At 42.5% G+C, this 22,126-nt stretch overlaps 3 protein-coding genes across 5 annotated transcripts; 2 read left to right on the top strand and 1 right to left on the bottom strand.

Moving 5' to 3' along the window:
- Positions 1 to 8,982: 8,982 nt before the first annotated feature.
- Positions 8,983 to 12,059, top strand: mfsd4ab (major facilitator superfamily domain containing 4Ab). Its single transcript, XM_034537512.1, has 10 exons — positions 8,983 to 9,303; positions 9,405 to 9,603; positions 9,738 to 9,980; positions 10,089 to 10,251; positions 10,392 to 10,507; positions 10,653 to 10,826; positions 10,928 to 11,075; positions 11,172 to 11,242; positions 11,346 to 11,466; positions 11,569 to 12,059. Exons 1-10 carry the CDS (start codon positions 9,074 to 9,076, stop codon positions 11,661 to 11,663), a joined length of 1,560 nt encoding a protein of 519 aa, XP_034393403.1. The 5' UTR covers positions 8,983 to 9,073; the 3' UTR covers positions 11,664 to 12,059.
- Positions 12,060 to 12,327: 268 nt separating this feature from the next.
- LOC117733690 (acidic mammalian chitinase-like) lies at positions 12,328 to 15,382 on the bottom strand. The gene is made up of 11 exons (XM_034537514.1): positions 15,358 to 15,382; positions 15,123 to 15,152; positions 14,807 to 15,008; positions 14,615 to 14,671; positions 14,357 to 14,522; positions 14,059 to 14,183; positions 13,776 to 13,899; positions 13,443 to 13,628; positions 13,189 to 13,308; positions 12,818 to 12,959; positions 12,328 to 12,726 (listed from the first exon to the last, which is right to left on the bottom strand). The coding sequence occupies exons 1-11, from the start codon at positions 15,380 to 15,382 to the stop codon at positions 12,422 to 12,424; spliced, it is 1,482 nt and encodes a 493-aa protein (XP_034393405.1). The 3' UTR covers positions 12,328 to 12,421.
- A 2,921-nt stretch (positions 15,383 to 18,303) lies between these two features.
- On the top strand, positions 18,304 to 21,465 carry LOC117733532 (CMRF35-like molecule 3). Of its 3 annotated transcripts, XR_004609750.1 has the most exons (5): positions 18,304 to 18,540; positions 18,638 to 18,997; positions 19,522 to 19,582; positions 19,740 to 19,960; positions 21,448 to 21,465. XR_004609750.1 is itself a non-coding variant. In XM_034537267.1 (4 exons), the coding sequence occupies exons 1-4, from the start codon at positions 18,504 to 18,506 to the stop codon at positions 19,843 to 19,845; spliced, it is 564 nt and encodes a 187-aa protein (XP_034393158.1). In that variant the 5' UTR covers positions 18,304 to 18,503; the 3' UTR covers positions 19,846 to 20,432. The 3 variants fall into 3 exon arrangements, 2 of the variants coding, with proteins under 2 accessions (XP_034393158.1, XP_034393159.1); XM_034537267.1 differs by lacking the exon at positions 21,448 to 21,465 and having other exon boundaries at positions 19,740 to 20,432; XM_034537268.1 differs by lacking the exon at positions 21,448 to 21,465 and having other exon boundaries at positions 18,431 to 18,540; positions 18,700 to 18,997; positions 19,740 to 20,432.
- Positions 21,466 to 22,126: the final 661 nt, after the last annotated feature.

Raw genomic sequence — 22,126 nt, 5'->3', positions numbered from 1 at the left:
CCACATTTGAAAATTGGCTCTTTTCTTTCTTTTTTTTATCCCGTAGTTGCAAGATGTCCAAACTTTCTCTTGAAACTTTTTTTTCTGAAGAGATGCAGAAAACACAATGAAGTTAAGTGTGATTTTTAAAGTTTGTCAGCCTAACCAAACATCCATCGGTGAACACATTCAGATTGATATCTCAATGGCCTCACATGTGCTGGATATTCACATAACCTCTGACAGAGAACATTATGGGGGGGAATCGTTTACTCGATTAGCCTTTTTCCAGCTTTTAAAAAAAGACCACTGCCTCTGAGCTCCAAGGGAGCCGGTTCTCATGCATGTCTCAGCATAAATTAGTAAAGCCCCTGTGTCAGACTCTGTCCAGACAAGAAGGTGAATCTCAGCCACAGGGAGGATTAGCTTTTATCCCTAAACATCGTACATGGGTCCCTCTTTGCTCCAAGCCAATTCGTGATCAGATGTTTTTATTGGCTTTAGCTTTTCTTTCATATATGTTATTACATTCCTCTGTTTGTTTTTTTGACAGAAGAGTATGAGGAGTGTGGTATATTCTCTCTCAAGAATTGTAAATGCAAAGCTATAACAATAAAGCAAGGGACTAATATTCCACAATTTGACATTTAGACATTGATCTTGAAAATAAAGAGGGGTGGCACCTGTTTTCTTATCCTATGCAGTACTCCCTTTTCACAGATTACAAACACACCTAAGTACCTTCCAGACGAGACAACCAGCTCACATTGAAACACTGCAGACAACCCATGAAAGCCTCAAGAGTACCGAGTACCACTGTCATTGTCATTCTTTACACTTCTGAGAGCAGCAGTGACGTGCATTTAGTGCAGCTCGTATTCACATGCTATAAATCCGACTCTTACCTCCTTCTCCCTCTCCTGCCGTCCCTCGCTGGAACGAGTATGGCATCCCCTCAGCCTAATACTGTATGGTGAGACAATGGGTCGTGGGGGGAGGAGGAGTTACTGTGTGAGCAGGAGCGAGAGTGGGGAGGAAGGGGGAGTAAAAGAGAGAGAGAGAGAGAGAGCTCTCACAATACTCTCAAACCACGAATCTGACAAAACGTTGGATGAATGGCAATTCTTGAACCCCCCCCCCCCCCCCACACACACACACACACACACACACACACACACACACACACACCCTCAGATGCAATGTCAGAGAAAAACAGTAACCAGAAAACCCTCTTCACGTGGGAAATGTAAGGAAAAACAAGAAACTGTGAGAGAATGGGTCCTGGATTTAAACAAGTCCCTTTCTTTGGCTTTCGCTGAATGAGTTCTTAAGATTCCAAGTTGGCAGAGTGCCCATGGGTCCTGGATGGAAAAAGGATAAAAGAGGGGCTGAGGTAGGGGGGCTCCCTATTGTGTTTGTTCCCTTCCTTTCAGTCCTGGCCCTCGAGTTGATCTTTGCAGCCAGTTGCTAAATATTCCGGTCACTTATTCCCTTCACTTGTATACAGAAGGTTTTTTTTTATTTTCTTCGCATTTTCATCTGGATTGATGCACAACTTTTCACCCTGCACACATACAGTATTGGGCAGTTTTGGGGTGGATGGTTTAAAGCAAGAGGCAGAATGTTATTTCTCCTGGTGAATGTGGGATGGAGACAGCAGGTGCTGTTGCCCCTCTCTGAGTCACAGACAGCTTTTCCCCCCTCGATCCATTTCCTCTACTAATACACCCTCCTCATCCTGTCTACTTGAGGAAGGGGGGGGGGGGGGGGGGTGATAGATGGCGTCTGTATGATGAAGCACAATAAAACAAAAAGATAGTTTGTTGAAGGTTGTTTTGGAGCGTTAGTCGCATCGTCCTGACCCAGAGTGGCTGAGTGTGCCACAGGGTGAAGGCGATGATGATGGAGAGGCTGTCGAGGATGAACGCGACCGCATCTCTTGTCAGTCACCCCCCTGTGCTTCTCACCGCTGCATCAGTGGCGCAAGAGAAGCCCTGTTTTCACTCACAGTCTATCCTCCTCCTCCTCCCTACCCACAAACCCTTCCTTACCCTCTCCTTCTCTCTCTCTCTCTCTCTCTCTAATAGACACACAGGCTGGGTTCATTACTATTCACCAGGTTTCACTCGGACACGCATCATTGCTCCACTCTCTACAACTGTGTCGGGGCGGAGGGGGGAGAGAGGGTACGGGGGAGAAGAAGGAAGAAGGAAGAAGCAAGACACGTCTCATGATAGAAATGAATAGATCACCATTGTTGTTTTCTGTGCCCGGATGTTTGTGTACAAACATATTTCCAGTTGTTCACCGACATAAATATCTTCAGGACAACAAAGCTAGTTCAGTCCTCAAAACAGAGAATGGGTTTTCCTTTGGGTTTTTTTTAGTTGTTGTTCACTTCCCTTTCATTAAATCCAATGAGGTCGTACACTCTATCACGGTTGAAGTTATTATTATTATTATGTTGGCGAAGCCTTCTGAACTCTGTCACACTCATTTCAGGAGAAAAAAAAGTACTTCCAACTAATCCTTCTTTTATGCTACTTCCGGTTTTACTGTTTAGTCATCAGTTCACAATAGATAGGACAGATCACACTGATTCATAGAAGTGGAGCTAAATCACAAGGGAGGAGAACATCTGCTACCGTGGCAACCTCCACATGAAATCATACCAATTTGATTGTGTCTCTGTGTTATTGGCCTTGAGCTACTTTTCGGGCTGGAGCAATATATTGGAGGGACTTTTAATAATTATGCAACCTTTCTTCTTGGTTTGTATCATTTCATGTTTTTAGAATACAGTAGACTCCTCTCTGCAATGAAGGGCGTTACACTTGGAAACAGCTTTCTGCATTTTAAGGATTCAAACAAACAAATGAATCATTTGTATGAGAATCTGCGAACACAGAGGACGCAACTGTTTTCACAAAGGAACGGTCGTGTTATTGACTTTAAACAAGAGCTAAAATTATCACCTAATCATTTCAGTCATTTCTTTTTTTTTTTTATTAAATATCTATAGTTTCTTTACCATTGTTTGGACCAACCAAGCAATGTGAGTTTTTTTTACTTTAAAGCTTCTGGCATTTTTATCACTACTTTCTAATATTCTATATCATCAGTTGCAGCCTCACAGTTTAAACCATGTGAGCTGGACTTGAGTGGCATTTGATGAGTGATGCGTCCCAGGGTGTGTTGTAACGTTTTAAAACAGAGCCCACCTCACACCCTTAAGGATTGATTTAGTGTCAGCTTCACTGCATAATCCCTGCTCAGCCTTTAGAAGTGATGTACTGTGGAGTAATATTAATTACAACAATGTTTGTCAGACGGTCAGAAAGTGTAGATACAGAAACCGAAAAAGTAATTGACCTCTGATAAACAATTCACTATAAGACTAACAGCATTGATCATTGAAGTATAAGTATCCAACATCCCAGTGATCAATAGTCTGCAGAGGGCTCCAGATGTGACCGGCTGCCGCTCTCTGGGTGGGAATTTGAAGCCTTTGGATACGCATCAGCGCTCCACTGAACTTAAACTTGTATTCACATAATATTCAAGCCAGGACTGTTGGAGAATAAAGCTCTGCACTCAGTCTCGATACACTACAAAAGTCAAATGACATCCTGAAAGACCTAATGATCAGAGTACAAGGGCCTCCTGTTTATATACCAATATGCAACAGCAAATAATATTTGTTTGAAAATATCATGCCTTTGTTCATGAACATTATTAGAACAAAATTGATACTAAATGTTCACGGAAAGTGTATTTTGTTGATTTCCTTTAAATTCCCTCTGAAAAGACCAAATCAGCATGTAGCAACTAAACCCTGATTGTGTGTCGGGGTTACACAGCCCTCGGTTTAAGAAGAGGTCCAATAGGATACAAGCTTTGTTCGCTGGGATTCTTCCTACCGTTCATACCGGCCAGCACAAGATTCCCTTCTGGTGGACTTTCAATGTTAATGGTGGGAGACTTCATCCAGACTCCTCGTTCATGTGCAAAAAAAAAAAAAACATTTCAAAGTTGAGCTGAAACTCATGTGACGCATCAGCAGTCTGAAAGATAACCACCCAAACTCAAAGTTACAATCACTTTAGAACTAAATCTCCCCTCTGTGCTACTATCCACATATAGTTCCACATCAAAGCATAACTGGCCAATTAAATATAAGTAAGTACTACTTTTTAGATGCAAAGAGTTATCCGTTTTATAGACATGACTTTACATGAAAGTGACCCTTCATTTTCTCTGTCTCTCTCTCTCTCTAAACTCCGAATGATTTGATGACTTTATAATCTGCTCATGTACCGACCCTCATGAGTGCTTTATGTTTTAACTGCAAGCTAGTTTGAAAGCCCAGAGCCTCGAAGAACGGAACCGTTTTGCCCCGCAGCCATGCCTGTTTGCATGCCACATATCCGTGGCTCTATTCTGGGCCTGAGGAGATGTGTGTGCACTGCAGGGGCATTTCCATCGCGAGCTGCCGGGGACCGACTGGAGGAATACAGTTATGTGGCAGCGGCATTCCTTCTTGCTCTAAGAGCAGCCTGTATCATGTCAAGTATAGCTAATCCGCTCTCTTGTGTTAATGCATACACTGACTAAATCACGCGTGTCCGTCGGACTTGACAAGTAATAATAAACAAACACACTGTGACTTCCTCCTTCTCAAAGACCTCGAAAGGTTTATGTTGCTCTCACGTATTAATAAATATACACATCCACAGGCTTATGAAGAAATATAGAGGGCTTTGGAGGTATTAGCATGTAATCCGTGGCATTTGTTATTATTGTATCATATACGTCAGCATGTGCTTTTCTCTGCAGGCTCACTGGAACCATATTGGCTTTGCACAGACTTACTCACTGGCACGGAGCCCATTACTGGTCTGCTCCCTTCTTTTCTCTCTGAGCATATCTCCCCTCAAACTAGTAATCACTGTTTACATTTAAATTGCACCATCTTACTGTTTATCCATAAGGCTGGTACTGGGTGTAGGCCTTTGTGCTTTCTGCCCCTGCAGCCTGGAACCGATTGCAGCTAGACCTGCAGCTAGACCTGCAGACAGACCTTCAGATAGACCTGCAGATAGACCTGCAGATAGACCTGCATATATAGACCTGCAAAGACCTGCAGACAGACCTGCAGATAGACCTGCAAAGACCTGTAGCTAGACCTGCAGACAAACCTGCAGACAGACCTGCAGATAGACCTGCAGATAGACCTGCAGCTAGACCTGCAGACAGACCTGCAGATATACCTGTAGCTAGACCTGCAAAGACCTGTAGCTAGACCTGCAGACAAACCTGCAGACAGACCTGCAGACAGACCTGCAGATAGACCTGCAGCTAGACCTGCAGACAGACCTGCAGATATACCTGTAGCTAGACCTGCAGCTAGACCTGCAGACATACCTGCAGCTAGACCTGCAGCTAGACCTGCAGACAGACCTGCAGACAGACCTGCAGACAGACCTGCAGCTAGACCTGCAGATAGACCTGCAGACATACCTGCAGCTAGACCTGCAGACAGACCTGCAGACAGACCTGCAGCTAGACCTGCAGACAGACCTGCAGACAGACCTGCAGCTAGACCTGCAGCTAGACTTGCAGACAGACTTGCAGACAGACCTGCAGCGAGATAGGTTGATCCCAGTTAGAACTTGAAAAAATATTGCGAAAGGTTTGGAGGCTAATTTAATAAACAGCTATTTATGTTTCCTCCTGTCTGTGTTCCTGGGCATGTGACTATATAGTTAATACTGTGTGTTCTGTATTAGTGTTTTAAAAAAAAAAAAATGTTTGATTGTCTACTGCGTCTTAAAATGTCAAATTTGATGTGTTTTTAAAGGTTTGTGTATGTCTCGCATTGAAACCCTTTGCTGTCGTGTTGGCCAGGGCTCTCTTGAAAAAGGGATGTTCTAATCTCAATGAGAGCTTCCTGGTTAAATACAGGTTTGACACACAAAAAGAACAATATGCCGAGGTAAAGGCAGAGAGACAAATGTGTTTAGGATTCCTGTCACATTGTCCTGGAACTGTCTCAGGATGAGGTGCATGTCAATGCCGTCTGTGGTGTCTTATCTCTGCACGTGGCTGCCATCAGCATGTGTCAGAGGTGTATTGTGCTCAGTGTGATAGAGATAGAGAGAGAGCAACAATCTCATTCCATAGAGATGAACCAGGATTTATTTTCTCTTGAATTGTGGATGAATGCAATGCTTTTACCCCATCTAGTGTTGAAACCGTGTGTCGAAAAAATGCTCCCCTAAAAAATGTTTTCTAAAGAATGTTTTCCACATTGTTATTTCACTGTTGTTTTAGCATTCATCTGCCGAAGGGGGAAAAAATGATATGTACTCACCTGAAAAGCAATGTGGAAAGCTGAAGCTTCTGGTGCAGACACCACGTTTCAGTGAAATAGGAAACGTCCTGTGTCCAGCCGATAAACTTTCGAGAATAACAATATTTGCCAGAGTGAGGATAAAAACATAAAGAAGTTACTGAATTTTTTTGGTGTGGAGCAGCGCAAATGATCTCTACCTCCTTCTGTTTCATGGATTGTGGAGGTCCATTCATACATTGTCATATTCATGTAATGTGTTTATGTAACTCTGTAACGCTGTTCATCTGTACACATGACATATGTTGCTTCTGTCCATCCGGGGAGAGGGATCCTCCTCTGTTGCTCTCCTGAAGGTTTCTTCCCTTTTTTCCCTGTGAAAGGTTATTTTTTGGGAGTTTTTCCTGATCCGATGTGAGGTCCTGGAACAGGGATGTCGTATGTGTACAGGTTGTAAAGCCCTCTGAGGCAAATTTGTAATTTGTGATATTGGGCTATACAAAATAAACTGAATTGAATTGAATTGAATTGAAATTTAAATTATTCCGAGCATATTGTTTCTGCATTGAGCTCGACGTGTCTGGAGGTGTGTGTGAGAGTGTTAAACCAAAAATACAAGTTAAGAAATTCTGGTGATACATTTACTTTTATAAAACGAGGAGCAGCCGTGCACTTATTCGCCCGCTCACTGCCTTCAAGTGCACCGACATTTCGAGAATGTTGTGTTCTTTAATTAGCAAACACAGTCCAGTAACTCTCTTCTTAATCTAATCTGTGTAAATGATATGTTAATTCAAAAACAGATGTCCTACTTAAGTAACTTGAGGTCGATTTTTAACACCCGCACGCCTCCGAGATTGTGTTAGTTGACAATTACCTGGAGAAGTCATATCGTGTTGCTGTGTCTCCAGAAGAGGAAGCGGATGTTAATGAATGCCTTTTGTATAAACACACATATTTCTCAGCTTTCAATACCTGACCAGCATCTCCACCTTGCAGGGCATGTTGGCAAATCAGTTACACAGCTGAGCTTTGGTGGATCCTGGCATAAGCTCTCCACTGTGAAGACAGACACAGTCACAGGGAAATGTGTCACAGGTAACGTATATAAGACGGAGAACATGGATATGAATCATACGTGTCTAGAGACAAATTAACTTACAAAGTAGCTAGTTAAGTAACAATAAAGTAACATGGATTCAAGATAGTTGATTAGTGAGAGCAAAAGATTGCATGCTTAAAACAAAAAGGTCCAGTAAAGCAACCGCATAAAGATTAGTGTTATTATAATGCAAATGTGCAACACGTATAACTCAGCGTGCCTTTAATGGTGTCAGAGTATTCCACAAAATGTTTAATAAAGATGCCTACATTTGCAGCTTGAATATGTATCGAGTTTTTTCTCGTTTCAATCTTGCCGGAAGCCCATATTTGGCCATAACCAGTCGAGCTTTGCTTCTCCCATGCAATCATTCAAGGGATTAGTTATTAAATCCTTTCTTTTATTCATCCAACTGAGGGCCAAGTAATACAACGCATATGAAATACACATTTTCTTTGCACACGGAACAGTTAAGTGTAAGAATTCAAAATATCTAAATCATGCGATAGCCGTGAGATGCTCAGTATCTGCCCGTTTCTTCTCAGGTTGACATCCGTCCTTAAATGGGGTCAAGCTAAACATTGTAGTGTCATATTGTACATATTGACCTGACTGGCCTACCTGAACTTTAGACGGACCCACACACACACACACACACACACACGCTGGCAATAAACTATACACCTTTATTCACTTCAGTTCAGACATCAGTCTACAATAAATCACCAAATGCCATAAAGACAGGATGCCAACACCATCATGTCAATGGTAAAACGCTAATGTTTAGCGTGTTTGTCGTTTACCAAATTCAACGCCTTAGTTTATTACGTTAGCATGCTAACATTGGCTAATTAGCGATGAATAAACTATTGCTGATACTGACGGGGTTTTTGGTCAAACTAAAGTATTGGACAAATTAAAATGTTGACGTGATTATGGCATTAGATTAAAAGTCTGGGAATAACTAAAGTCACTCAAATTCATCGGTACCATGGATATTTACACCATTTTCATGGTAATTCATCCATTAGTTGTTAGTCAGTCTGGACCAAAGAATTGCATTGACCAACCACATCGCCACAGTGGCTATAAAGAGAGGATACATTTATTATTTATTGAAAGTTTTGTAATTTCTGGCTGCATTCAAAAAAATCTTGCCAGGGACAGCAGATGAAATTAGCCTAACTTACAGTTTTACTGTTGATTGGTATTGGTATTTATTCCTTTTGCAATAAGTACCGCGCGTTTGTCGAGGTAGAGAAAAGACAACCTGTGTGTCATTGCTTCCTTGATGAAACACTTTCCATTGATAGGGTTGGAAGTGCCCCGACAATATAAATGCACATTTTCTGCTCGCATTTCAACACAGACTTTTCTTCATTGCTAATCATTGACATCATTGAAAAAAGTCATATTATTGTTGGAAGAATCTCCACTTCAACCATTAACTAAAAAGGACATCCTTTTCAGTTAAGAAACCCAAAGAGCAGGGCGCTAAAAGATTTAAAAGAGATCCAGAAGCTGGTTTTACGACAAAAAACATCCACACAACGTACTATTGTGAGAGCGTAACACTTGGTCGTGAGAACATCTCGGGCAGTCGGTTTCCCTGAGGTGCATCTACCTTTACTGTGGTCAAGATGTTTGTGGATGAGCGGATCGTGACTCTATTCAAAAGAAATGCCCATCACACACTGACCTATTGGAGTGTTTTCTTCAGCTTTGGACTCTGCATCGCTTTCCTTGGACCCACGATTTTGGACTTGCAATGTCAAACACAATCCACACTTAGTCAGATTACCTGGGTGTTCTTTTCCCAGCAGTTCTGCTTGTTGATTGGCAGCTCTATCGGTGGTGTTTTCAAGAGGACGTAAGTGTGACTCCCCAGACTTTGCTCTGCAGGCGTGCATGAATAATCTGGAAACAATGTACTGCCATTCTAACCTAAAGGTCTCTTTTCTTGTTTCAAAGGTTATTCAGTGCTCTAGCTGCCTTATTTGTCTCTGCTCTCACCATCTCTGTCATATTTGCCATCATCCCTGTGTGCAATAATGTTCTCCTGCTTGCCATCGCCATGGCCGTGTCCGGGTTTGCGATGGGCATTATTGACACCATCGCCAACATCCAACTGGTGACCATCTATCAGAGGGATTCGGCTGTTTTCTTACAGGTAAAAAAACATCCCGCGTTCGCTTTACCTCACCTGTAGACATTTGACGTTATAGCATTTGCATTTGATGAACAATTAATAGAAGAGAATTGAAAGAGTTTTTAAGTCATGAGCTTCACTTTTCATTTCCACAGGCTCTTCATTTCTTCATTGGGTTCGGAGCCCTGGTGAGCCCACTGATTGCCGATCCTTTCCTCTCCGAGACGGGCTGTGGGAACCACACAGGGAACGTGACGGAGACCATGCATCATTTCAGGAACATGCTGAGGAACAGTCCGATTGCAGAGCACAACATAAATCAGAGCCTCGTGCCCCACGAGGGAGGGCAAGAGGAGTCAAATGTGCACTATGCTTTCTGGATCATGGCCCTTATCAATGTGAGACGTCGGTCAGATATACAGCAGTAGATGAGCAGGAGGAGAGTTCATCTTTTTTCCCAATCTGCTATTTTTAGTTTAAAATGAATATGAATTGTGCACCCTCAGCTGCCCGTGCCCATTGCAGTCCTGTTCCTGATGTATCGGGAGCAACTGATCCCATGTTGCCCCAGCGGCACTCCTCGTCTTCTGGACAAAGATGAACTAGCTATGGAGAACCAGCCGGGGGCCGAGGGCTCGGAAGTGGAGCAAAAGGAACATGAAGCTGGAGGTAAAGACGTGGAAGAAGTGCTTTATATACAGGACTCTTATCTTTCAGTCAGCTTAGGCCAAAAAAGAAAAAAGAAATGACTATAAATGCCATTCTGTGTGCGACAATCTGTTACCCGTGACCCTCGCACTCTGCTACAGGTCACGGGGATATCTTCAGCTGCTGTCGGAATGATAACCTGCGCGGGCTGCCAATATCCTTCTTTATGATTCACATCCTCGGTGGGATGGTGCTCTTCATGACCGATGGCATTGTGGTGAGTGAGGGGGGTGCAGATAAATAATAAGATGCGCATTTCACTTACTATGTTCAACATAAAATGTTATGAATGCATATAAAATCTGGTCCACATCAAACTCAAGAAAGCAGAGCAGATGACAGAATCTGCCTTTTCTTCCCAGGGTGCGTATGCCGGCTTTGTCTACACTTACGGCGTGTCACCGCCTATGTCATTGCCACATAAGACAGCTGGTTACCTGGCCAGCATCTTTTGGGCGGCGATCACAGCCGGACGTCTTTTGTCCATTCCACTTTCGTACCGTTTCCAGCCTGTGAGACTGCTCGTGTTTAACCTGGTGAGGCCTAGAACACATTCAGAGTGGCGTTGTCGATGGCACATGCACATAGAAACGTACGAGTCAAACACCTCATTGATATTTCTCTCTCTTCTTTGTAGGCCGGTGCTATTGTTACTGTCTTGATGCTGCTTATTTTCTACACCAGCAACAGCTTCCTTTTTGCCGGGACCTTTTTATGTGGGCTTTTCCTCAGCAGCATATTCCCCTGTATGCTCGCCTACACTGAAGACATCCTTGATTATCAGGGTATAATGATACGTTTCCAGCACAATAATTACAACACAATAGTCGATACAAAGCAGGGAGAGGAAATAAACCACGCATTTCTTTTTTTTTTTGCAGGGTGTGCAACGTCAGTGCTGGTGACAAGTGCAGGGATGGGAGAGATGGTGATGCAGGTTGTGGTTGGCTCAGTAAGTCTTGATGAGTATCTCCGTCATTGTAGAATTGTGTGAACAACCCAGCAGAGATTTGGGATTTGTGTTGAGTAGTTTCTTGTCGCTATCTCATCCCCAGATTATCCAGACTGAAGGCAGCTACAGCTTCCTGCTGTGCGGAATGATAATCGCCTGCCTTGGTTTTATCTTCTTCATCGGTCTCCTGCTGTTCCATCGAATGCACAGAAATTACCTCACAGGTACACAGTATCAGCCAGCACCCTCATACAACGGCTGCCTACGGTTTGTTTATTTATTCATTTCACACTCATCACACTCGTACTCCCTCTGCATCCCAACAGGAACAAAGAAAAAGTCAGCCATGGTGGAGGAGCGGGCAAGAGAGCAGAATGGATCGGCCCAAACCGAGCAGAAACAGGAGCCGGGGAGCAGCTGAGAGGGGAAGCAGCTGTGTTTTGTCCTTTAGTGGCTACTGTAGGAGATGAACTATTACAACAATTTATCTTCAGAGATATTTTACCAAAGCCTAGCAAAATAAACGTTGTGCTGTGTTATTGTTGTTGTGCTGGAAATGACAAATGGACGCCAAGTAGATGGTGTGCTACTGTTAGCGGTTATAGTTCAAACTCTTCGAATTCTTTTTCTTCTGTTAATCAAAAAGACAGTGTTCATCAAATTGGGGATTGTTGTGGTGTTTTACATTTCATCAAGGTGTGAAATCTTCGATCTTCGATACAAGGATTATGATTACCAGTAGCATACTTTTTTAAAATCTGTTTCAATGGTTTTCTCTTTGTCGTTTATTTTTTAATCTTTTGTTTTCATATTGTTTTACGTGTGTGTGCGTATCTTTTGGCATATGTACATGGATTACTATATAATATGTGTATTAATAAACAATTATACTGATCTGGTGTACATAGTGTGGGTTTGATCGATATAGAGACAATTCTGACACCGCATTTTATAATTGACATCGAAATACATACAACACACGTGCAGTGATTCAAATGTTTATTTTCTTTGCTTTCAGAATTAACAAGAGGACAACCTCAGGTTTTACACTGTTAAACATCCAATGTAGAAGCAAGGACTTTGTACTTAAAGAAGTTGGCCCCTGAGAATTAAGAACAGTGTAAAAAAAAGAGTCATCCAGCCTTTTAATAGTTAGCTAGTCAATCTATAACTTCGGCTTCAAGCCCAGTTGCAACAAGTACAGGAGGTGTCAAAGACCAGGCCGGCACCACAGTGATTGAAGTAGCTTCTGCCGTTGCTGCAGTTGTAGAATTGGTTCTTGTTTTTTGGGTTGGGGTACATGCCAGCGGCCTTTCCAGTGCAGAATCCGCTGTCCATGCCAGCGGTGCCAGTGTTCCCACTAGTGGAGCTACCGCTGCCGGAGCCCTTTCCGGAGCCGGAGCCGGAGCCGGAGCCGGAGCCGGAGCCGGATGTCGTGCTCATTCCTACAATTGGAGGAACGGGAGTGGCAGGAGGGGCGCAGGCTGAAAAACACAACAAATCCATTACTTACCAAGTACATTTCTCAACATGTTTTACATTGATCACCTGTGATAAATATATTTAAAGTCTTACATGCATCTTCCAGATTGAGGCCCTTTTTGAGAACATTAATCAGTGGGTATTTTCCCTGGTTACAGAAAGTGCCCATGTAGTCATCCATGTCGAGGGTCCACACCATGGCGCCTCCAAATTGACTCTTTGTCAGCCAGTCAACCTACAGACAGGCAGATGTCAAAAACATAGCATTGTGATGCAGCAACTGCAGCAAGACCCAATATACAGAAAACAGGGTATCAAATAGTAATATTTCAACACATTTGCCAATATGTAACCTCGACAGTTAATGTAGATTGGGGAACATTTTTAGCTCAGAGCTCATTTACGCCAGCAGACAGATTGGGCCGTCGAAAGAGTAAAACAAGTATTCTGTGCAGTTCTGTTACCTTGAGCTGGAAGCTCTTCATGTTGTCATAGCCCACCCACTGGTTTCCCTTATAGGCATATGGTACATCCTGGGCCGTGTTCCAAACCTCAGTTGCTCCTTCTTTCAAAAAGCCGCAGATCTGTAATTTTTCACAAAGCAGTGCATTAATGATCGCCTCGAGTGTTTAAACACTGTGAAAAAGCAACCGACTCTATCTTAGAGTATAAAGAAGAATATTCTCTGCGACTTTATTGCAATAATAAGAAAGCGTACCTCAAAGTAAGCGAGCTCTCCAGCCTCTTGTGTGTATTTTCCTGGAGTTCCAGCTCCGGCAATGGGTGCTCCAACGCCATGGTTAGCAGGGTTCCTCAGAGTGAATGTGTTGCCATATGTTGGGAAACCAACAATCAGCTTCTCAGCCGGGGCTCCCTGGTTCTTATAGTAGTTCATGGCGTAGTCCTGGAACAAAGAAAAATGAAATATATACGTGGCTCTGGAACTAGAAAATGTATTCTGCAGATAAATATCGCAGACTGTGGGTGGATTCTTTATTTACACAAGCCCAGTTTTTGGTGAATTTCGCTGTGAGGATGTTCAAGTACTCACCACATTGAAATAGATTAAACTGTCATGGTCCTCTGGGCCTCTAAACAGGGGACTGCACTCGCCAGTCACGGGGTCCCAGGAGCCGTGGAAGTCATATGTCATCACGTTCAACATGTCCAGGGCCCTGGGTGTGTGGACAACACGGAGGCAACGTTAACACACGCACATTGAGGATTTTAATTAAATAGGTTGAGAATTCCAGAGTCGTTGCATTCCACTGTGAGCCATTAAAGATGCTGTGGATCAGATTGGACCCACCACACATATCGCTTTAAGTGCTTACTGGCCGAGCTTGGGAATCTGATAAGCCGATTCGATGGTGCCCTTTCCAGCCGACACAGCAGCGGACATCAGAAGACGAGCCCTGTTGGTCTGCTTGGCCTCACTCTCAAAGGCGGCTCTCATCTCCTGTTGAATGTCAACAGATGTACAATATTTAGTATCAAACCAAAACCAAAGGGATTTATTGTGGCCCAAAAACATTTGAGACAAGCTCAAGCAGTTAGATTCGCTATCAGGAAATGGAATTATTCAAATGGCAATGGGGAATGAAAGACTGCAGAAACTACGCGGTGACTAACCTCCAGGAAAACCGAGTAGTACTGCTTGTCCTGAGGGGGGCCTCCTCTGTTGGCCGGATACTCCCAGTCAATGTCAAGTCCATCGAACTCATACTTCCTCAGGAACGAGATGACCGACTTGATGAAAGTCAGACGGTTGGCAGAGCTCAAAACCATTTGTGAAAATCTAATGTGGGGAACAGAAATAAATTGTATTAAATCGGAAGATTTTCACTATTTAGAGAGTCCAAGTCTGCCGATATCTGTAGATTATCTCACCCTGCGGAGCCAAAGTTCCATCCTCCAACAGACAGAAGAGTCTTCAGGTTGCCATTCCTGCCAAGGAATCAGACGGGTTTTTTTTACAAAGCGACAACCACTAAAAACACACCTTCATTCTTAACTGTGCTTCATTGGTCAAACTTTATTGTTTTTTTTAAAGAGGAAAGAGACATTTTTCCTGTAACTCACTTGTTCTTCAGGGCGTTGAACTGACCGTAGAGCTCCACATCGTTCCACTCATAGGTGGCCAGTTCGTTGTTCTTTATGGTGGCGAAGGCATACAGAAGATGGGTACAAAGGCATGGGTCGACGTCATTGGGCATATAAATGGTTGGAGGTGGTCTGTACTGTGCCCAGTTTGTAAAGTAGCACGATAGGATGAAGGATGAGCCTTTGATTGGAAAGAAGGTTGTTATTATTAACGACCAAACACCTATTGTATGTAACGCATCGTATGACCAAATTAAACATGCACACTGTATCCATATATTCATAGATGACTTACCGAGCTGCGCGTGCAGCAGCAGGGCCAGAGCTGTAAGATTAAAAGAATCACGTTATCTTTGAGTAAAAAGACATTTTTATAATAGTGCTCAAAATTGCCCTTTACAAATGGCTTAAAATATACTATGTATCCAAATCCTGGAAGTACCAATTACCATGGTAGTTATTACATGGTATTACTTTTTCTCTGCACGTAGCAGAGAAAAAGGTTTCAAAATGCAGCAGCGCTGACTTACCCGTCACAAACAGTACTTTGCCCATGACTACCTTTTACAAGGAGGTCATCTAACAGGGGTACTCACTTTTATACACTCACAGTTTGCTCAAACTTAACAAAATTGGGACATCTGCCAAAAAGGTGTTTATTTTGCAAAAGATTGTTCCAGAGAAGGTTATCAAATGTGCAGATTAATTAGGAGTAATATGTGATTACTTATCACATTTCCAGACATGTTTTCCCACTTTCTCCTTGCGTGAAGGACTCATTTATCCAAACGGGAGCATAATCTACAAAAAAAGCAAATACAATGCAGAAAATAGGGTTACGGCATGTATTAAAAGTTGCATAAACATCATAAGAACATTAAAGAATTTGTCACAAATGTTTTGTTGGGATGTAGGAAATGACATTTCACCATTATTATGCCCGACTTGACAGGAAATATTCTTCACTCATATCAGGAAGAAAAACATTGAAATGTTTTAAGTGGATTATCGATGCATGCACAGCTAAACAAGAGGAAAGACAGATGTTTATTCATTTGACTACAGCGCATGAAGCTATGATATCTTATCAAATATGCCTTTCATGTCACGCAGCATATTTACCGTCCCTGTTCAGCGGTGACATAAAGCATTAGAAGTCAACTTGCTTAAACTTGCCTTTGTGAAACTACTTAAGCTGCAGATATGTGACGATAAATATGTTTGACAACTCTAATCGTGTTGAAAAAGAAGATCGTGATATGTCATGTAGAGGGGGTTTGATTTGAATTATAATCAAAAGCATTCACAAAGCAAATGGGAGAACTTATCTAATCGTTTCACCTCCATTATAATGCAGCCTTCTTTATCTTCTTTATGTTATATAAAAAAAAAAAGATATGCTGGTGTCAGCAGGAAAACACCTTGGCTGAGCCCGAAGCCTCGAAGCAGAAATATTGCCATTTGCTTTTCCAAAACAAACCAATCTGCTTTTCATGGCGGGTCAAACATTTAAAAAAGGCGTTTGAGGGGACTGAAAGTGGTTCATTTACTGAAAGAAAAATCCAATTTAAGTTTTCACCAAGGTCATTTCATCATCTCAGGAAAGGTTTGCGCTTAAGATTATTTTCCCCCGAGATGCAAATCAAAGGCTAATATGTCACATATCATGAATGTATTTGAATTACACATCTGCTCAGTTGAAATAAAAAAAATAATGCTATCACTGTGTCCTCATCAAATAGCAGCCTAAAAATTCAACAAAAAAAACAACAAATGAGTTTCAGAATAAGTGGTAAAGGTTATTTATTTCAGATAAAACTCTCCTATGCATATAGCTTTTTTAATAGTGTGTATAATCTGAAGTTATAAAAGAAGTTTTCAAAAACAGATTTGTGTGGTTAACCTTCATAGTTACTCAATGCATGCGTCACCATCATAGTTCTGTTTTCCAATGCCGCTTGACCTTTAAGGACACGTTAACGTCATTCCAGCTTCCTCCTAAACGCAGAGAATCTATTTATCTTTGTTGCTATAAATTAGCAAAAATGTATGTATGTATATGTATATATTTATATATATATATTTACTGTAAATATCACAGACTGTAATAAAACATTACGTTTTAAAATATGCAGCCTGAAGTTCAGCATAGCCTTGTTTGTCGGGCGACCTTAATGTGACTCGGACAGAATCAGTTCAGAGTATGATATGATAATGATAACAATGATAAGACATTTTGTTATATTTGTTGTATGAATATTACCCGTACAATTGTATACATGTATATATGACTATTTTTTTGTAAATGCTGATTCAATTTGGACTGAAAGCGTTTCAAATATGTGTAGGTCGTGCTTATCAAATCTATAACTGTGCACTATTAGCTGTCGCTGAGAGAGATGACGTGACAGAAATACAAATATAACTGGAACCAAAGCATAATTAAACATATAGGACGGAACTGCACTTCAGAGGACAACAAAGTAAAACGTTGTGGATGTGATATGCACATTAAATATCAGAGCCCGTGGAAAGAAATCTGAAAGCATAATCTTTTATGATGATACATGGCATCAGTTACACCATTATTAAGCCATTAGAAATGTAGAGGGGCTCAAAATGGCAACGATTTAAATTAGATGAGCTAAGGCTTGAGGAAATATTTAGACAAATGCAACGTTTGTGAAGCAATGGGGCAAAATATCATTTTGTTTGTACCATAATAAATTATACCGTCACACAGACAGACAGACAGACGGGTAGACAGACGGGTAGATAGACAGACAGACAGGTAGACAGACGGGTAGATAAACAGACAGACAGATGGGTAGACAGACAGGTAGATAGACAGACAGACAGACGGGTAGACAGACGGGTAGATAGACAGACAGACAGGTAGACAGACAGGTAGATAGACAGACAGACAGATGGGTAGACAGACGGTAGATAGACAGACAGACAGATGGGTAGACAGACAGGTAGATAGACAGACAGACAGACGGGTAGACAGACAGGTAGATAGACAGACAGACAGATGGGTAGACAGACAGGTAGATAGACAGACAGACAGACGGGTAGACAGACAGGTAGATAGACAGACAGACAGATGGGTAGACAGACGGTAGATAGACAGACAGACAGACAGGTAGATAGACAGGCAGACAGACAGACAGACGGGTAGACAGACAGGTAGATAGACAGGCAGACAGACAGACTCTGTAGCTTTCTCAAGAGTGATTTCTGCTCGGCAACAGGAACAATGCATTTTTTAGAAAAACAGGGAACATTCTTTTTGGATTTTCTTCATTTATTCTTAATTCATCTTCTTTCTTACTAAAATACACCAAAGAAAAAGAAAGAGTGTGATAGAGACTGTACTCAACATAATATCTCCTCTAATGGTCTTTAGTGCCATCTACTGTTTAAGTATACAAACTGGCCTTACAGTTGCCACGCCAACGTATCGTATCCCACACAGATGGACAAGATACACTGGAGAAATATGCATGGGCTGTGGGATCTCAGCACAGCAATAACCATACAAACACAAGCCCACTCAAATAAACATTACAGAATCACATTATTGCACAACCTTGCCTCATAGGAGCCATAAGAGGAAGCGGGACCATGTTGCAAACTCTGCTTCTGCTTCCCAGTGTCCTTTTGCCTTTCCGTCATGAAGGCCTCAGGGTTATCGCTTGTCCTCTTCAATGGTAAGAGCAGCTTTCTTTTTTTTCTTTTTTAATACGCATCAAAAAATATGGTAGAGAAACTTGATTTGCCTGTGCTTTTTGCATCTCACCGCTCCAGTCCTCTGTCTCTTCTGTCTAACAAAACACGCTGCGGACTCGGCCCTGTTGTCGGCTCCGGAGGTGGTGACCGGAGCACACGGAGGATCTGTGACGGTCCCCTGTCAGTACGAGCGTCAGTTCAGAGACCACACAAAGTACTGGTGCAGAGGACCGATATACGAGCTGTGCAAAATAGTGGTGAAAACACCCAGGAGGCCACAAAAAGACCGAAGCTCCATCGCCGATGATAAGGAGGCAGGAGTCTTCACTGTAACTCTGACTTCTCTCAGAGAGAGCGATAAGGACAAGTACTGGTGTGTCATCGCCAGACCTGGAAGGAACGTCTACGCTGAAGTCAAGCTGCGCGTCTCCCACTCAGGTAGACCAGGAGCTCGCTCAGACACTTCATAATGTTTTACTGCCCCAGGCAGGCGACAACTCATAAACTGACTCGAAACTTGTAGGCGACGAAAGTTTTTTTGTTAATGTCGGTCCTCAAATAATTGCCTTGTGTTGTTTTTAATGTGTTGTGAAGTCAAATAAATGGTTTCCACATTATGGACAAAAAGGTTTCTGCTGCAACTAGCTGACGAAAGATGACTTTTTCACTCCAAGAAAAAAAAAATATGAATTGTTACACCCAGTAGATAATATATTCTATTAAAAAAAAACAAATTCTTATTACTGCAGTCCATCAATGGGACAGAAGGTGTGGGACCTACATAATTTACAAAAAACACCAAAAACATTATTATTATTATTGAAATGTGCACAGTTTAATTTCTTGTTCTCGTGGTGATACCGTGGGCCAACATATACTGTATATTCAGTCCAGGAATATTGGCCTCATATGTCAGTAAATTTAATTTTTTGACGTTTAATGCAAAGCATTTTTTCCCACAGTGATAACAACAACAACAACAACAACCACCGCAACAACTATTCTGGAAAAAGATTTAATAAGGTAAGAAGAGTCTTCAGGGACAATATACTGAACTTTCCAATTGTCATTTAGTGGAATATTGATAAAACATTAAAAGCAGTTGATATAATCAAATGAATAAATGTGCCACAAACAAAATGATTTTAAACCCTTATTTTTGTTTGTTTGTCTAAACTAGTTGGTGGGCGACTCTCCGTTGGATCCTCTTTATTGTCATGTTGTGTTGTTTGGTATCAACACACATTGCTGTGTGGAGGATAACGGCCGTAGGAAACCAACTGTGATTGAAAGTCCTGCGTGATTTTTTATTATCATTCATACTCAGGATGCCAAACTATTCCTCCAGTGGACTTTCTATCAGTGGGTGAATTAAACTGAGGAAGAAACCAAGTGAAAAAGGTGGCTTTCGGCTTCGTTTTTTCTTCGTATAAATGATTAATTAATTAAATGATTAAATGATTAATTTTGGTGCCAGGGCCTAAGAGAACTTTGGGCCTAACTTTTGAATATCCAATCATCTTAGAATTGCCGCCTCTGGAGAAGTGAGGCTCTTGGCTTTTATTTAACACATGTGCAGGTCTTCATTGAGGTTTCTCTGAATTATATACAATTTGTCATTGGTTAAGTGCTCCAAAGATCTGAAACGTTGCCGACATGAAGGCCCAACTCTTGGAATATATTGATCAACATTCAAGTTGAATGGTGGTTGTGTCCTGCTACATATGTCAATCTAAGAGAGGGTCACAGAGGAGGATTAGATTGTTCTTAGTCAGTGCATCTGAGCTGTGAGTCCACTGACTTCTGGGACTTCCTGTATCTTGCTGAGTATATTCTTTAAAGAGGTTCCTCTGCTATATTACTACTGTATCTGCTGTATTTAGGTATACTAGAATGCTAGTCTGTACTGTCTTTCTAATTTGAACATTTTGAGCTGCGATTTTTGACTGAAAAGTCAACGAAACCAGCTAGGATTTAAGTATTTGCTCTGTAATCCAAATCTACTAGGGACTAAACTATATTCTACTTTTTACCTTGAGGTAAACAGATCTTTGTCACCCTCCTCTCTGGCCTCCTCTGTTCTGTCAGCCCTCCCTTCAACTGACTCCTTCTCACTCATGCAGCCTAACTTTGCCACCGACGCTCTTCTCTCTACGCTGTCTTCCTTTCTTGATTCTCTCTGTCCTCTTACGACTCGAGGTCCGCAAGTCCTCTCCGGCTCCGTGGCTGTCCGAACCAGTGCGCGCCAAGAGAGCCGCTATGCGAGCATCGGAAAGGAAATGGCAAAAATCCAAACACGCCAGCGACCTGCTCGCCTATCAATCTCTTCTCTCCTCCTTCTCTGCGTCTATCTTTGCAGCCAAAAGTCTGTTCTACCAATCCAGAATCGAATCCCCAAAAAGCTCTTCTCTATTTTTTCCAACCTCCTTGACCCCCCTGGTCCCCCCCCCCTCCCCCCTTCTACCAAGCCACTTTGTTGACTACTTTACAAAAAAGATAGACGACATATGCTCCTCATTTACTAATCCATCTTCTATAACTACACCTCCAGTAACTTCATCTTCTTTCCCCTCGTTTTCCTCTTTTATCCCCCTGTCACCCAATCAAGTTCTTACCTTGGTAACCTCTGACTACTGGGGTCCCTCAGGGCTCAGTCCTTGGTCCTCTTCTCTTCTGTCTGTACACCAACTCTCTCGGCTCTGTCATTCGCTCGCATGGCTTCACCTACCACAGCTATGCTGACGACACCCAACTAATCCTCCCGTTTCCACAACCTGAAACGCAGGTAGCAGCACGAATCTCTGCCTATCTGACTGACATCTCTCAGTGGATGTCCGCACACCACCTGAAAATTAACCCGGACAAGACTGAACTTCTCCTCCTTTCAGGAAAAGGCTCTCCCACCCACGACCTAACTATTAACTTCAACAACTCAGTGTTGGCTCCGACTCCGACTGCCAGGAACCTCGGTGTGACGCTCGACAGTCAACTCTCCCTGACTGCCAACATTACCGCAATAACACGCTCCTGTAGGTACATGCTGTACAACATCAGGAGAATACGACCTCTTCTCACTCAGAAGGCGGCACAGGTCCTGGTCCAGGCTCTGGTCATCTCACGGCTGGACTACTGTAACTCCCTCCTGGCAGGTCTACCTGCTAATGTCATTCGACCTCTACAGCTCATCCAGAATGCAGCTGCTCGACTGGTCTTCAACCTCCCGAAATTTACCCACACTACTCCGCTCCTCCGCGACCTTCGTGGCCGCCCGCATCCGCTTCAAAACATTGGTACTTGCGTACCGTGCTGCGAACAGATCGGGTCCGGTCTACATCCAGGACATGGTCAAACCGTACACCCCAGCTTGTTCACTTCGCTCGGCTTCTGCCAATCGGCTTGTAGCTCATTCACTTCGAGCTAAACACTCAACAAATTCACGACTGTATGCTGTGCTGGCTCCTCATTGGTGGAACAAGCTCCCCATTGACATCAGGACAGCAGAAAGTCTCTACATCTTCCGTCGCAAACTAAAAACACATCTTTTTCGACTATACCTTAAATAGGGAA

The sequence above is a fragment of the Cyclopterus lumpus genome, chromosome 7, assembly GCF_009769545.1.
Source record: "Cyclopterus lumpus isolate fCycLum1 chromosome 7, fCycLum1.pri, whole genome shotgun sequence".
NCBI lineage: Eukaryota > Metazoa > Chordata > Actinopteri > Perciformes > Cyclopteridae > Cyclopterus > Cyclopterus lumpus.
The sequence above is the reverse complement of the archived record's forward strand: the minus strand, read 5'-3'. Positions and strand labels throughout refer to the sequence as shown.

Coding starts and splice junctions, on each gene's coding strand:
- LOC117733690 (XM_034537514.1), bottom strand. CDS start 15,382: ATGGGCAAAGTACTGTTTGTGACGG. Junction 14,672..14,806: donor TTCAACGCCCTGAAGAACAA/GTGAGTTACAGG, acceptor ATTCCTTGGCAG/GAATGGCAACCTGAAGACTC. Junction 12,727..12,817: donor CCTCAATCTGGAAGATGCAT/GTAAGACTTTAA, acceptor TGTGTTTTTCAG/CCTGCGCCCCTCCTGCCACT.
- LOC117733532 (XM_034537267.1), top strand. CDS start 18,504: ATGAAGGCCTCAGGGTTATCGCTTGTCCTCTTCAATG. Junction 18,541..18,637: donor ATCGCTTGTCCTCTTCAATG/GTAAGAGCAGCT, acceptor TCACCGCTCCAG/TCCTCTGTCTCTTCTGTCTA. Junction 18,998..19,521: donor GCTGCGCGTCTCCCACTCAG/GTAGACCAGGAG, acceptor TTTTTCCCACAG/TGATAACAACAACAACAACA.
- mfsd4ab (XM_034537512.1), top strand. CDS start 9,074: ATGTTTGTGGATGAGCGGATCGTGACTCTATTCAAAAGAAATGCCCAT. Junction 9,981..10,088: donor GGATCATGGCCCTTATCAAT/GTGAGACGTCGG, acceptor GTGCACCCTCAG/CTGCCCGTGCCCATTGCAGT. Junction 11,243..11,345: donor TGCAGGTTGTGGTTGGCTCA/GTAAGTCTTGAT, acceptor TCTCATCCCCAG/ATTATCCAGACTGAAGGCAG.